Source organism: Delphinus delphis, chromosome 11 (genome assembly GCF_949987515.2).
Source record: "Delphinus delphis chromosome 11, mDelDel1.2, whole genome shotgun sequence".
Classification (NCBI taxonomy): domain Eukaryota; kingdom Metazoa; phylum Chordata; class Mammalia; order Artiodactyla; family Delphinidae; genus Delphinus; species Delphinus delphis.
This window is the reverse complement of record NC_082693.1, coordinates 14,973,057-14,989,426: the sequence shown is the minus strand read 5'-3', so window position 1 is coordinate 14,989,426 and position 16,370 is coordinate 14,973,057. Positions and strand designations below refer to the sequence as shown.

At 37.1% G+C, this 16,370-nt stretch overlaps 1 protein-coding gene across 5 annotated transcripts in view; it reads right to left on the bottom strand.

Annotated features, from left to right (window-relative positions):
* Nucleotides 1-16,370, bottom strand: part of PIK3C2G (phosphatidylinositol-4-phosphate 3-kinase catalytic subunit type 2 gamma) — a 373,466-nt gene that overhangs the window by 144,619 nt on the left and 212,477 nt on the right. For all 5 annotated transcript variants that reach the window (XM_069541180.1, XM_060024362.1, XM_060024360.1 and 2 more), the window contains 5 exons: nt 13,984-14,091; nt 8,851-8,943; nt 7,258-7,387; nt 2,941-3,077; nt 914-1,083 (listed from right to left, as the gene is read on the bottom strand). In XM_069541180.1, coding sequence (XP_069397281.1) covers nt 914-1,083; nt 2,941-3,077; nt 7,258-7,387; nt 8,851-8,943; nt 13,984-14,091 — 638 coding nt within the window. The remainder of the gene's footprint in view (nt 1-913; nt 1,084-2,940; nt 3,078-7,257; nt 7,388-8,850; nt 8,944-13,983; nt 14,092-16,370) is intronic.

Genomic DNA, 16,370 nt, shown 5'->3' with positions numbered 1-16,370 from the left:
CATCAATGGTTTGCTTCTGAACGTAAAGTAAAAGCCAACCTCTGCACCATGTCCTCAGTGCCCTACTTGATCTGGCCTCCACCAAACCCTTTATCTTTCCATCCTACTACCCGTCCCTCTTTATTGCACCTCCAGGCCCCAGGCTTTCTTGCTGTCACTGGAACATGCCTGCTTAGTCCATACTCATGGCTGTTATTTTTGCTGTTCTCTCTTCCTGGAATACTCTTCTCATGGATCTCCACAAGGTGATTACTCACTATACAGCTCTCATTTCTTTAAGGAGGCCTCTTTAAAAGAGCATCCCTGCCCCTGTTAATTTCTATCCCATTTCTCTGCTTTAGTTTCTTAGTAAGAAATGAAACTCCTCATTTCCTCGTGTTATCTTTTTTAATGTCTATCATCCCTACTAGAAAGAGATCAGGGTTTGTATCTGCTTTGTTGTATCCCCAGAGTCTTGAATGGTAGATGCTTACTAAATATTTTTGGAATAATTCAAGCCTAATTTAGTGCAGGAAGTGTGCTCATTTTACATGTAGACCAGGCTGGTGATTGTTATGGGCAATATACCAGATGTATTGAGACCATGAACTCAGGCCTCGTTGTCCATTCAAGGCTTATAAGAAAATGAACATATCATATTTCGTACAATTCAGACGGGAGCAGTATTAATATCCTGTGGGAGAAGGCCAATTTAGTGTACTAACAACTTGAGGAAACCTAATTTGTTCCATTAACAGTCTATCGAAAAAAATCTTTCCTTCAATGTTATTAGATACATAATCATGTTTACATTATCTTGGGGAATTTGAGAGATGGGGAACAAGTCATCTGCTGGGTTTCTATGCCATTACATGTTATATATCACTCCGGGAGATTGCTTAATTACATTAATAAACATTATTTGAGCACTGACCTTTTTATCCCTCCAAATGTTTGTGCATGGCCCAGGAATTTTCCAAAGTCAATATGAAACATGTGGCCTGACTTTGTCAGCATGATATTGTCATTGTGACGGTCACAGACTCCCAGGATGAACGTTACCACACACCAGCCAGCACAGGAATAGAAAAAGTTCCTCAAGGCCTAATCGGTTGAAAAATAATAACACACACAAAAAATGAGCAAACACAGAGGTAATGGTAAAAGTACGATAAAAAGCAAAATTCTCTAATCAAGAACCAATTCTACATCTCAGCTGAGTGGATATGATTAAATGGTTGTTCTTGATATGCTACAGAAGAACATGAAGCAATCTGTTCTTTAGCCTAATGAGTGTTTTTGTTGAAATGGGAGAAAATAACTTTCATTCAGTTAAAACTAATTTTCAGTTTATTAAAGAGGATTCTTAGTGTTATTTTTTAATGTCGCAAAGGTACAATAGTGGATAGCTTTTTTCAAGATAAAAGAAGAAGGAACAATATGGTCCAGTATTGCCTATTCCCATAGAAATTTAAAATATTAATTTTTGAATATCTGAAATTTTTAACACAGAAAAAACTACATTGAGATATCTGTAACACTTTATATTTATCCTACAAATATGTCATCCAGTTAATGCCCCAAAAGGTTTTGGTACAGTATATACCAGTGAACGCTTGTGCGGGTAGAAGCAGATTCCACTAAGTTAGTTGTGGCTTATGTCTCTTTAATGGACAGAGGTTTCTTGCCAAAATTACTCTTTTTTCAAAAAAACTGTCTCCTGGGTATTCATCGTTTTGATCGATGATGCAACGATGAGTGTAAGCACAAGTGACTGGCTGAGCCACAGGTATGGGCCTCCTCAACTAGCGAGTGGAAGACCACGTGGCTGGACTACATGCCAGGACACCTTATTTCCAGGTATCCCAGGTGCCTGAGAAAGTCTTTAATCTGTCTGTCTAGATTTTCTCTACTTATAAAGTGAAGATAATAAAATATGTCCTTCACATGGTGGTTAAGAACATCAAATGTACATGGAAACACCCTAAACAATATAACTCCAGGGGTTTGTGCCTAACTCAAGTTACAATTTGGGGAATGGCTAAAAAATAGATTTCTAGATAATCTCATCTAATTCCCTGTTACTTGGCCTCCAAAACCTGTAGTCTGCTCTATTCCAATCTCACAGAAGTCTGGAGTAGATGAACTCTTGGATCTCTCTTTCATGGCCCAGGTCAGCTAGGGTGACCAAACCTTCCAGTTTGCCCAGGACTGAGGAGTTTCCTAGAATGAGGGATGTTTAGTGCTCAGGACAGTTCTGAGCAAATCTAATGCTGGCCCATATTGCATCCTTGTGTGAATTAGCATAAAGGTGCCCCTGCCTCTGGGGCAGCTGTACCAGTTCATGCCTTGGCAAATGAAACAAGGCCTGGCTCCAGCCAACTCATCCCCTAATCTGGGAGCCCTGGTAGAGGGTGGAACCTGTACAATTGTAGACTGCAGGCTAGATGCCAAGGTAAAGTGGGAAAAATGTTGGCAGTCAAATGGAATAGTATACATTTTGTAAAGTTCTGAGATACAAAAAAATAAAAACTCTATTAGGTATTCCGCAAACACTGAAAGAATGAGGCATGAAAAAACAGAACTTGGAAGAAGAAATACATTGCAATGGAAGGAGGGAGATTTATAGAAAGTATAGGTTGTGTACAAATAGGCACAGGTAACATGAAGGAGGTAGTTTTCAGGAGCATCATCTCAGGTGAGATTGCTGTAAGGGAAGCCGCTGAGCAAAGAGAGTCTTTATTGATAGCCCAGAATTCCACCCAGAGGGAAAACCAGACACAGAAATTGTTATCTAGGTAATATACCATTTAAACTGTGTCATTATTACTATGCTGATGAATGAATGAATCAGACCTCAAGATGCACTTAATTTACTTTTTCATAAATCAGAATATCTAATGAGCCAGAGTATATCCTTATTTAAGTACATTATTTAAAATTTACTGCAGAAGGACAAACCTTTTCATAATCCACCTTTAAATGGTTGTGCTGACTGAACCATTTTTTGATTGTATTTTCTTTCAGTGGTCCTATCAGTCCATAATGGCGATGGATTTTCGCGAGGGTTATAGCATCGGGCACCATCTGCACCAATCCTGGTTGATAAAAAAGAGATTATGGAAATACTTCTTTCTTTACAGGATGAGGGATACTTAGGAAAGGCATCTTGATATAGGTAACAACATCAATACTTGCCAGCACTACTCGGATTACCCTTTTTATTTCCCAACCTTCTTCTCTGAAGGAGTTTTACCTAGATGGTATTGCTTCTAATTTTTCCTAAATCCTAGGGAGCAATGAGGCTACTTGTGTTTGGATCAGATGTATCAGAGCTGCTTTAATATTTTTCTAGAACTACAGTAGAGAGCAAATCTAGATGGTCTCCCAGCGACCCCACTGAGTCAATAGAGCAGTGAATTAATTAACATATGGCTTGTGCATTCATTTACAGTTTAAGGGAGGACATTCAAACTTGTGTAACAAGCATATTTATAACGTAAGTGAATCAAATACAACCTCCGTGACAAATATTTCAAATATATTATAAAAATCAATGTTCAGGTTAATAAAAGCTTCACTGTTCAACGTTTCATTTCTAGGAGTGAACAGAGTAACTCTGCAGTGAACATGTACAGAACCACCTGCTTCTTCCTTCTCAGTCTGAAAGTGAAACTATGATAACAATCTTTTTAAGGGAGCATATATTGATTGAACTTCAATAGGAGCTTTGCCCCACTAGCCATGCATCCATCAAGGCTTCTTTTCATTGTGTTCCTAAGGTTATTGGAATGTAAATATTTTCAAGCCTTCTGATTTTTATTCTGCACAGAACAGCAATTTAAACCCAGTATTTAAAATTCTCCCAGGACTAATGTCCACAAAACAACCTGTAATGCACAGTTCTATAAATAAAGTCATTGAAAGAAATTAAAGTCTAGAATTTCTGATTTCCACAATCTTGACAACTGCAAGAGTTGAAAACACAAATGCCCAAAGGAACCAGGGACATAAATGGAACTATATGAAAAGAGAGAAGATTAAGTTTTAAAAATTGACTATTTCATGGTCTACCTTAAAAATATTCAAATTAAACAACAAACAAGAAGATCACTGTAATGGTAAGCAAAACATTTCTCAGTGCTGGATTTGGCCAGTGGCAGCTGGTTGCAGGCTTAATCTCTCTCTCTCTCTCTCTCTCTCTCTCTCTCTCTCTCCAGCCTTAATCTCTTAATATCCAATAGCCCAGCCCAGCCCAATCATGACCATTAGGCATCTATTGATACATTGCCTTATTAGAAAGAAACAAACATGGAAAGTGGGAATTGAATGCTGCAAAAACAACCTATTAAAATCTATTTGTTAAAAACAAAAAGAAAAAAGGAGATGTAACATCCCAGAGATAAATCCTGGGCATATCTTTAATATCATAACACTTCTCCCTTCTCCCCCAACAGTATTCAGCTCTTGTGCTAGTTTTCTTGTGCTTATTAAGGGAGATAGCAAATGTAAAGCGCTGCATTTAACAGTAATATAATAACTCTAAAAAGAGTAATATAATTCTACTTTCTAATCCTGAAATTTTCCCTCATTTTTCCAGTTCCTCCATTTAACACTTCCTAACACAAAACGACCTTCTACCTGGTTCCTGCATGCCTCATTGCCACCTTGCATCTGACCATGCCCCAAATTAGGACTTAGATTACTGCACCCTTTAGATAGGGTGCTGTAGCAATGTCAGTTACTCCTCAGACCACATTTGTCTTCAGGGAGTTAATCATTGCTAAATCCCAAGCCATTTGTCATATCTTTCATTGTTGACTACCCAGAAAACTTTGCACCTAATTTATAACAATCATGATGGCTAAATTCTGCTCATTAATTAAAACCATAAATTACATTTCATACATTTTAAGCTAGTATGTATCACACACTTTTTAAATACTTCTAGCATAATTCTGTGCACAGTAATATGTGTGGCTCCATTCCCATAGCTCTCTAATGCAGATTCCTCAAAATTTAATGCCCATATGTATTACTTGGGGATCTTGTTAAAATGTAGGTTCTGATTTAGTAGGGTGGGAGTAGGGTCTGAGATTCTGAGTTTCTAACAAGCTCCCAGGTGATGTCAATGCTCCTGGTCCACAGGTCATACTTTAAGTAGCAAGGTTCTTAGGGACAAAACTTTTCAAGATGGTATCACACAAGGCACTGGTTCTCAAAAAGGTGTGCATGAGAAACTCCAGAGCAGCTTTTTGCAATCACTGAGACTTGAGCCTCAGTCCCCCACCCTCCGTCCCCTCCCCAACCCTCCCCAGTGAAGAGCCTGATATAGCATCCTGCTTGGGTCCTAGATATAGCTGCTCCAACTCTCCGAAGTAATTTTTATGTCCATCAAATCTGGAGCAAATTTAGAGCAATGAAATAAATCCTAAAGAATTTTTATCTGCTCTGATAATCTCTCCCAAAGTTCCTACAACATCATATACAAAGTAGTCATAAGAATTATAGCCAACAATAATGTTGATAAAGCCATGTAAACTTGTGGCCTGGAGTATACTCTCCTTAAGGGCAGCAGCCCTGTTTAGGTCATTTTAATATTCCCTATCTTACTTTGTGACATTTCTTGAGGGATGTCAACAGTAGATATGCAATAAGCCTTGGAACCTGATTAAAAATGGAAACTAATCTCTTAAAAGAAGACATTTGCTTTAATGATCTCCATTTTTCTTGAAGAAGTATCTTTCCAGTACAATCTTACAACCAAAGAAATTGTTGGTAGATAGCGGGAAAGAATAATTTGTCTGTCTTGTGACATCTGTAACTTTGGGCAAGTCTAGAGTTATTTCTGCTGGATTATTTTATTAACTTTAGAAGTCTTAGCCTCCATTACTTCCTATGATTATAAACAGAGAAATGAGTAGATGGAATTGAAGAATTCCACTGAGGCTGGTGTTGTATTCAATTTCTGAAGAAAAAGTAATCCACGTGACACCAAAAAGCTCAGCTTGCTTCATCTAAGGTTTATTCTTACCCTTTAAACATATTAGGATATGAAAGAATTAGGTCATTTACGTGAGAAAAGGGAGAGAAAAACTCAAGGAATAATGATCTCAGAGTAGCAGTAATAAAAGACTTTTAGGAACTAGAACTTTAGAAGGAGTTCAGGAGTGGGATACTTGGCATGGAAACAAGGGCCCTGTTATCAGAATCAAAGTAATTGGGCAGTATGGCTTTTAACAGTAGTCCTGAAGTATCCAATTGCAAGTTAAGCTAAGTAGGAGGTGCTTCCATGCTTAGTTTCCAAAATCTTGAGTCACAGTTGGCTGGGGTACTGAGCCTCGCAGTGGGACCTCAGGAACTGGAGGGCCAGGCAATGACAGTTTCTCTTTTGAGATGATGGGTTTAAACTGTAGTTCTGTTTGAATTAAAAAAGAAAAAAAAAAAAAAAGACAACATAGTTCTAGGTCCCCTTTCCAGTTCTATGGTATTTTTATCCCTTTGTTTATGCAGATGCATCTGCTATAATTCATACTAATTAATTTAATGAAATGCTAAGTGGCAATGGCCCCATGTAAAAAAAATTATATGCTATCCTAGAAATTATTTCTTCAATTCAGCATGATTGTAATTAAGTACAACTTTTACCTCTGATGTTTGAGTAATTATTAGGGTGGATTATTTTCATTGAAAATGTGTATAAATGTAATTATATTTCCATATTAGTGGCCTGGCTTTTATTAAGGAAGAGAAATGCTAAAAGTATGCTCTAAGTTTGCATGAATGGTCATCTTTGACTGTTGATATTACACTTTACTCAAAAGTCTTTTAGAAATTGAATGCATGTTTATAATGTATTTAGAATTTTCAGAACTCCTTTAAGCATTTGCAACTTTGTAAATTTTGTGTTAATAGGCAACAATTGTATTTTTTGAATGAGTAGACTTTTCTATTATCAGCTTAGAAAGAGAGAAACAAATATGAGTTAATCATTAATGTAACTAACCCTTAAGGACACACAAAAGGATATTACAGTTAACATTTGAGTTGTCAAGAGTCCTAATTAATATCTAGAAGGACATTATGCTTTACATAAATCATTTTGGCTTATTGTTTTTGAAAATAATTCTTTGTAAAAAAGAAGAATGACCAGGTTTAGTTCTTTGGATTTTAAAATTTGTAATCTAAAATGAAAGCTGTGGCAACTCTGGGGGCATATTACTGATGAATGCGTGAGATAAATAATGTAAGTCAAACAGCTTTCTAATCTATACCGACCTTGGCCTTTTCCTGTGGATAGACATCTATAAATGATCATTTGCATATCCAGGCCCTCCTGCAGCCAAATATTGTCCATCACACGAATAATCTGCAGGACAAGCATATCCTGACGAAGATCATCTCCAGCCTGTTAAAAACAAAATTATAGACTCCGGGTTTCTCCTTGAATTCTATTAAAGGCTTTCAAATATGGTATATGTGATTTCCTTCCTTGAATAATTTTCCAGCCTGACTTAGGGTGGTTTCAATTGTTTTATTAGCACTAAGAATACCTTGTGTTTCTGATAGAAGATCAAAGAAAATGAGAACTTTCTTTTAAATGATTACAGAAGCTTTAGCCATTAAATTAGAAGCTGCTTGGAATGTTGTTCCCTGATAATAATCTTTCAATTTATTATCCATGTGCAATGTCTTAACCTCAAAGTCTGGTGAAGAGAGGTTGGACGAATGTTTATGCAAATTTCAAACTCAGCCAAGTGAAATCTCTAAGGGAAACATTATTTGATGTACCATAAATTCATGCACTGATATACAGTTAGACGACCAAGAGCTTCTTGACTGGGAGTATAAATAGCACACATAGAATTCATCAGACTTTGAATCATTGACTTCTCTCGTTATGAAGGCAGTTAAGAAGTTTTCAGAGTAAACAGCCTTTGATAATAATAAGAAATGATAAAGGAGTGTTTTTCTAGCATAGGTGAAGGACATGGAATATGTCCAAAGGCGAAGGACAGTTCTATGCTTTTAACTAATAAGAGGCTTGGTTTTGAAAATGCTTTCTAAATTATATGCAGAAGACTATTGCCAAGATGAGATTTTGTGTTCTTCTTTTTTCTTCACCAAAAATGCAGTGCCGGGGGAACATTAATGCTTGAGGTTTACACAGATCACAGCAAAAGTATAGGTATGTTAATCATTATCTTCAAAACTAGTCAGAATCTAACAAAAATTCCACTCTGTAACCTTGTTGTCTGGTTTGGCTGAATAACTTATCAAATTTAACTGAACGACTGGCAAATGCTTATTTTTACTTACAGCTCCTTTTTCTGTCCCTTTTTCCTACTTGACTTTTACTCTTGTCCTTTTACTCTATTGTCCCATGGGATGCGTGACAAAGACTGATATGGCCCTTATTTATATTTTATTTAAAAAGAAGACAACAACCCAAATTACTAAAATAAGCAAGTGCTTACAGATAAGAATTTTATGCTAAATCGTGTCATTTGAGTTTCAGCTAATTTTGATTCGAACTTAGTATCTAGACCAAAGGAAGACTCTCCCCCTAGGAACTTTACCACAATTCTGCTTTCTGTATTACTCAAAAATGATTGCATTATTTCATTTATTGAAACATACCTCCCGGAGTTTTGCACTGAAGATTCATTGGCTTTGAGCCAGTAATGTTTGATTTATTGCCAATCATAGTTTGGCATGTACTATAATTCTGTAAAAATGCAGAATCAAAAATAACTGGAATCTTCTGTGCTGCTGCCAGAGGAAAAGAGCTATAATAATTTCTTTTTGTGAGTAATAAATCAATAGTTCTACCAATGGAATCAATTTGATGTTTCAGGAGGGCTACTGTACCTTAAAAATGATGCTGATGTTTTTGCCCATTGGATTAGCATTAATGAAAGTAATCTTCAATGGCAAAGCATTAGATGTGAAATATGAACATGCCTATGGGACAAAAAGAAGAGAAAAATGGTGAGCAAAACAAAGCAAAAAGAACAGTTTCCTTGCAATCATGGCCCCTTGCAGAATTTGTTATATGAGCAAATGTAACACATATGAATAATTCTCACACTTTGGAACAAAGAAACATATTTCTTAAAAAAAAGACTTTAGTCTACCAACCAAAGTCTTTATTTGTAAACTAAAAATGCCAGCTTTTCGGCAGGTTGTAAATCTTCAACTACATTTTTTTCTCACTAAACAGTGATGATGTTTAGGGAGTTTAAATAAACTAAGTAGTATGTAGGTATTGTGCTTATGCTAGTTAGTTAATATCTAAAAGATGAAATCGCTATTTAAAAAAATATATTTCCTTTTCATTCTTTCTGCCCTGCAGCATACTTTAAGGAAACATGCATATAGAATTAACAAAGACCTGAGTTCAAATTTGGACTCTGTAACTTATCAGCTGTAAGACCTTGGACAAGTTACTTAAATGTTTGTATCCCACTGTAAAACAGGGATAAAACTCTTACCTCACACATTTTTGTAATAGGTATACGAGCTAATGGCTATAAAATACCTTTTACAGTGTCTGACACTAATCGGGTACTTCAAAAAGATTAATGCATTCTTTTTCACTTTTTGCTAATGAACATTTTCTTATCTTTACAAGTAACAGTACAACATATATTTCCTATTCTCGTTTCTTTCAATTATACTTTACATTTCTATTTTCAGTTTTATGATATCGACTACTGTCCATTATTTTCCTTTTATGTGCTTACAACTGTTTGAGTGTTAAAAGGCTATATGTCTTTAGGTTATTAGAGAGTTCATGTTGACAGCAAAAATTATTAAATCAATACTAAAGAAAGCAAAAGGACTCGATACTTTCAATTCATCAACTTAGTAAAATATGACATCAATATATTTTGAAGGATCAGTTTGAATATCATTATTTCTGATAAGTCTGAAATCAGTAGAAGTTGAGAGGAAAGGATCTATTTCTTAATCTGTCAACATAAATCTAACCTAATCCCTAAGCAAACAGAAACCCTTGTTTACTGAATCAATTTGAGTTTTATAGTAAAAGGATGAGGCTGCTTGTTAAGTAATGAATTCCTGCTGCAAGAATCAGTCAATCAGGGGACATATGACCTTCTGTCATGGTATTGAATTAGGAAACCCTGTATTAGGCCAGAGTTTAGATCAGTGGTTTTCAAATTCTCCTCATTCAATTCTGGGGGCTGGGGTGGGAGAGTGATGATCTCTTTGAGGTATGCCAAGTCCAGGGAAGAGACAAAGGGCTAAGAAAGGCTGAGGGCGAGGTTTAGCCCCTCTTCTCAATTATATCACTCAGCTATATTGCTTTCATTGCTTAATATTTTGGTTTTCACATGCAGTATATTTTTTGAGAGTCATGGCAAAAATACTATACATTTGACAGCTAGTATGCACAAAGCATTAACTATATGCTAATAGAAAGAGACACCATATCCACCTCTCATAGAGCCTGCAAAAGTTGGTATGAATGTATACATGCATGCATTTCACAGCTGAATGAAGAAGCATTTGAAGAAGAGAGTCTTTCAGAGATGAGCTGAATTTGAAGATTGTGAAAGACATAGATTGGCAAACAGGTAAATGAAAAGGTTTGCTAGGTAGAAAAAGGTAAACAAGGACACCTTAGATTAGAGTAGAAGTTAAAAGTGGATTGGGGGCTTCCCTGGTGGCGCAGTGGTTGAGAGTCCACCTGCCGATGCAGGGGACAGGGGTTCGTGCCCCGGTCTGGGAAGATCCCACATGCCGCAAAGTGGCTAGGCCCGTGAGCCATGGCCGCTGGGCCTGCGCGTCCGGAGCCTGTGCTCCGCATCGGGAGAGGCCACAACAGTGAGAGGCCCGCGTACCGCAAAAAAAAAAAAAAAAAAAAAAAAAGTGGATTGGGATGGCCATAACCAAGAGATAGGAAAGAATGAATCAAAGTCTTGGAAGATAGTTTATGTAAATGGTGAGATAAAAGATCTGGAATAGAGAAAGGAAGACAAGAAAAGCTAGAATGGAGAAAGGAAGATAGAAACTCTGGTCTTGAAAAGTGAAAATTAGTGAAATAGACTTAAAACAGTTTTTAAAAAGGAAAAGATACCTATTAGTAAATGAAATGTCTGGTCTTTACTTTCCCAGGAGGGGAGAAGGATTGCATTCAGTTATTCCCACTCTCTCATATGATCTACCCCTTAGTGAAACAGGAAATGGTCCATTGTGATTAGTGGTTCCAAGGAGAGACAGGGGTGAGAATTCTTCTTATAAAGAAAGTTTAACCAAACCTAAGACCTTTGCTCTCTGTCTTGGAGACCCATGCTCTAAAGAATGGATTGAGCCAGGCCTGAGTACTTCTCCCTAGTGTAGTTTACTGATGGTGATTAAAATAGAATGCTGACTATACATGCAGGCTTTCCTACACTCACTACATTCATGGGACTTCTCTCCAGAGTGAACTCTGATGCACAATAAGCTCAGTAATAACTTTCCCCAAATCACTGCATTTATCAGGTTTCTCCCCAGATGGGCTCTATGATGTACTGTAAGCTTGGTGCTATAAACAAAGACCTTACCATACTCACTACTACATTCATAGGACTTCTAACCAGTGTGAATTCTCTGATATGTAATGAGGTATGAGTTTTGACTGCATATTTTCCACATTTATACGGCTTTTGCTTGTGTGAAGTCTGTGATATAAAATAAGACATTTACTAGACTGAACATTTTGCCATGCCGCATTCAAAAGGCTTTTCTCTGGTATGAATTTGCTCATAGTCAACTAGTTGAGAGATCTGACTGAAGGCTTTTCTACACTGCCAACATGTATGTGCTTGTTCCCTGGCATGGAGGATCCAGTGTCAAACAAGACATATACTTTGACTGAAGGCCTTACTACATTCCTTACTGCCGTAAGGCTTCTCCCCAGTGTGAACTCTCTGATGGTCAGTAAGGTCTCTAACAGAACAGAGAGCGTTCCCACACTCACTTGAACATGACGTTTCTCACTTGTGTGAAGTGTCTGACGCTGGAAAACGGTTCTACTCTGCATGAAGGCCTCACACTCGTTACACTCAGAAGGCCCCTCCCCAGTACAGGCTACCTGATGAGCAATGAGCAGGGAACGCGGAGTGAAGGCTTTAACACATTCGTCACCTTGATGAGGTTTCTCCCAGTAATGCAGTCTCTGGTATTTATTGAGATGGGAGGAGTGATGACAAGTCTTCCCACACTCTCACATTCATAGGGTTTGTACCCTCAGTGGGTTCTCAGATGAACCACTGGCTGAGGGGTTTGTCTGAAGGTCTTACTACACTCGTTACACTCCCAGAGGTTCTTTCCAGTATGGATCCTCTGATGGCCAACCAGATGTGGACTCTGACTAGAACTCTGCTGCATTTACTGCACCTTCCTATGTGATGTATGTCCCTTCAGACCTCCTCGTTGTTCAGCAGGACTGGAGGACAGACTAACATGTTCTGCAGGTGAGAGAGCATCACCCTCCACATCCGCCCTGCTCACTGCTGTACACACAGGCACAGCTGACCAGAGCAAGTGGGACAAAGAGGTGGCTCTACTTGGGGCACTTCCCAGCCTCAGGGGAAGTGCCGATGGCTGCAGGTTGCTGTAGGGAAGGAGTGTGGTCCCAGGCACAGCACTATGGGTGATGACTCCTGAACTGGTGATGCCCCTGGCATGGCCTGCTCACCTGGACACTCAGAGCAACGATTCCCTAGAGCTGGTGCCCCACATCACCAAGGCCTGCACAAGCCACAACGCATACGTAATTTTCACCAAGGCCTGCACAAGCCACAACGCATATGTAATTTTCACCAAGGCCTGCACAAGCCACAATGCGTATGTAATTTTAATTGAAAACAATCTTTCTATTCCTTAAACAACAATGACAAACCAAGAAAGCAGAAGTAAAAAATAACATCTGGACTCAATGAACTATTGATATATTGTTCTTTCTACATTAAGATACTCTGTGTTTTTGAAATGTTTCCATGTATCTTTAAAGCATCAATCAGTGCATACTGCTAATGACTAAAAGGTCACACAATTTTTTTAAATCAGTGATGATTTGGATTTTAGCCCAGATAGACATATCTCAGCTTATAAAATTGATGCCTTATTTTGTTATTATTCAAAATACGTCTATGCAGCATATTTGGAAAATTTGTAGGGTGTCTTTGCAGCAGCAAAATTGTAAAGGTGACAGTATTAAGCTTCTAGTAAAACTTTTTCTATTCATACTAATGGTCTGATTTTTCTCCTAATTATTAAATTTGTTTTTCTTGACTGTATTCCGACTTTAGTGAAGTAACACTTATTGTGCTTGCATGAGAGTTTAACCTCTTCATTTTAAAATCTCACTTATCAATCCTCTTTATTAGAGTCTTCTACTCTTGGACTTTTGAGAAGGAATATAATAAAGCTCATGGAGAAAGAATGATTCTAAGTCAGAGAAGGGTGGCTGATAGAGACTTAGGAAGAGAAGGAGTTTGTGAGTACAACGCCAGGAAGGGCTTTCCAGGCATGAGTAAAATCACAAACATATCATATGGCACAGTGACTCATAAGCATCAATGAATTTTAAATTGAATCAAAACTGAGATGTTATAGCTAATGATATACTAGTGTCCTAGGCATGGGCATGTACATAATCTAAATAAGCATGAAATTAAACCAGCCTGCATGGGGTCGCAAAATCAACCATTGTGAATAAGTCAATTCAGTCAGAAGTGTCTTCATTTTTTTCCACTGAACTTTGGTTAGTGTGTTTCTAAACCAATGAAATATCTGGTGAGGTTAATGTGATACCAACTGGTCACAGTGCATCAAATAGAGCACACACAGTTTGGATGGGACTCAATTACATTTTTCTTAAATAATTGCAATGATAATTTATAAATTGTTTTTGCCATTTCAAAAACATCCAATGAACTAAACAATTCAAAATAAAAATACTCAACTTATCTACTGAATATGTTGACTTACATCTCCATCAATTCCCTTTATGCATAGGGCAGGATTCAGAGGAAGGTGACAGGTATTTGTACACTGAAAGAATTCTTCTAGTCTGCCAAGTTCTTTCTTCAGTACCTCCTGTGAAAAATCATTAGAAGAAGCATCTTCAAAACTGAAAAGAACTGGACTTTTCCTTCAAGTTATAATTTTCTTTTGTTGATTAAATAAACTCCTTAATTCAGGGGTTGCACACTTGGGTGCTTTGGGGTCAGGTGGGTGATGTAGCCACATATGAGGAGGCAGCAGGCTAAAGACAATAGGGAGTACTGGGGAAAATGGGGAAGTAAAGATTGCATGTCCTTTCTGAAGAACTTTAAATTCAATTAAAACCCAAACCAAAACAAAGCACTGTTCTGTTCAAACGAAGCACGATGGATTGGACTTGACCTGTAACCCACCAATTTGCAACCCCTGCTTTAAGTAACTATTAACATGATCCATTTATCATAATTCCCTGAAATCTTAATTTGTAACTCTCAAGGTTTACACTTAATAGTATAATACTTTTTAAAAAAAAAAGTTACATAGAGTAGGAGACAAAATAATGACAAAAAAGATAATTATAGACCGTTGATAAATGTCAGAAGCAGTAATATACATGAACAAATAGTTTACTAAATGTCAATAAGTGTATTTCTGATACTTGACTCACTCCCTTCCATAGTCCTCTGTGCATGTGGAAGGTCTGAGACCACAAATGACACCTTTAGAATTGTGTATCCCCTGACACAAAAAAGGAGAAAAACAATAATTCAGAAATAATAATAATTCAAAATTTAAAAAAAGCTCCTTTTAGCCTACTTTGAAAACTGTTTAAGCCCAATTTTAAAAATGAGGATATCAGATTAACAGTGTTTAACTAACTCTCAAGAGTTTCTTAGCTCTTACTCCGGGTTCACTGCCAAATAATAGAATCTACTGCTCCCAGAATCCAGCAAAACAAGGTGGAGAAATGAGGCCAAGCTCCACAATGGCATTCTTTCTGTCTTCCTCTTTTGTCTTTTCTATACCTCGATTTGCCTGAAGAGCACCATGGAGGGGAACCTCTGCTCTCTTTAACTAAAATCTCTTCACTTCATATAGTTAGGTTTAACTGGGTTTTAAAAAAAAAAAAAAGAAAAGAAAAAAGCTTACAGTAACTTGTGAGAAATTATAAATGCTTCTCCCACCTCTTTCTTTTTCTCTTTCTATTTTCACGTGAAGAGGTGTTATCACAAGAGCAGCCAGTCAAGGTGAGAGAAATGCATTTATCTGAGAGAATAATGTCAGTATCACTGGAACGTGATGTAAATAGTCAAAAAGGCACTGTACTAACTGCAGCATGCATCTTAAATACATGAGGGATTTTGAAACATAAGAAATAAAGACCAAACCTATACACAAATTTTGTAAATTTTAAGCCAAATTTATTTTACTTGCTTTCAACTTTTTGTCTACCATTAGAAAATAATTAATGATTTTGCAGTAATATGGTGAAATCATAGAACTTTTTTTTTTTGCATTGCCTATCATGTTGCTAGCCTTAAGGCTCTTCTGTGCATACAGAGTTTATATGTCTCCCATTTAAAAATAAAGTCCCTGCTTATACTTTTTATTTTCCAATTTCTCCTAGGTAGGTGAAATAGCATAGCTTCTGGCATTACTACCAAATGAAGTGACTTCCAGTAAGAAAAATCTTGTGCTAGGAAAAAATTGTGGGACCCTTTGCCTATTTTCATATCATTTTGTTGAAAAGTCTTATTGATTTTAAACAGTGGGTGGAGAGAAACTATGAGCTCCCTTGAGAATAAGATTCATGTTTTAGGCATCTTTCTATCCTTAACTCCTAGTCTGTAGTAAGTACTTGTTATTGAATGAGATTCTTAATACAGTGAATACAGTCCACTACCTCCCTGCATCTAGAATGTTGAACTTAAGAGAACCTACTTAATGATCTATATCAGTGAAGGGAACTAGTAATGCAGTTAATTAAAAAGAGCAAGTGTTCTTCCATTAGAGCAAGAAAACGAACAGCCAGATCCATTATTATAATCAGTGATGAAAGAGGCACAGTATTTTGACTATCATCCATGGATGTTAGAATAAAAGTATTATTCAATACTATCCACACCACTATTGATTTCTTTCATTTAATTCACTTAATTTGTTGTGGAAAAAAAAGTCTTTAAAAATGTGACTTTGATCAGTGCAGTGTGAGAAAAATCTAGACCTAGATTTTGTACCTTGGACAAGGGTACTCTGAAAAGTCCCCTTGTGTACTTCTTCCATGAGTCTGAACTGTGCTGCCTTTCTGAGTAAATTACTTCATCCGGTCATTTAAATCAAATTGCCTTTAAATTGGTCTTTTGTCAGGTACT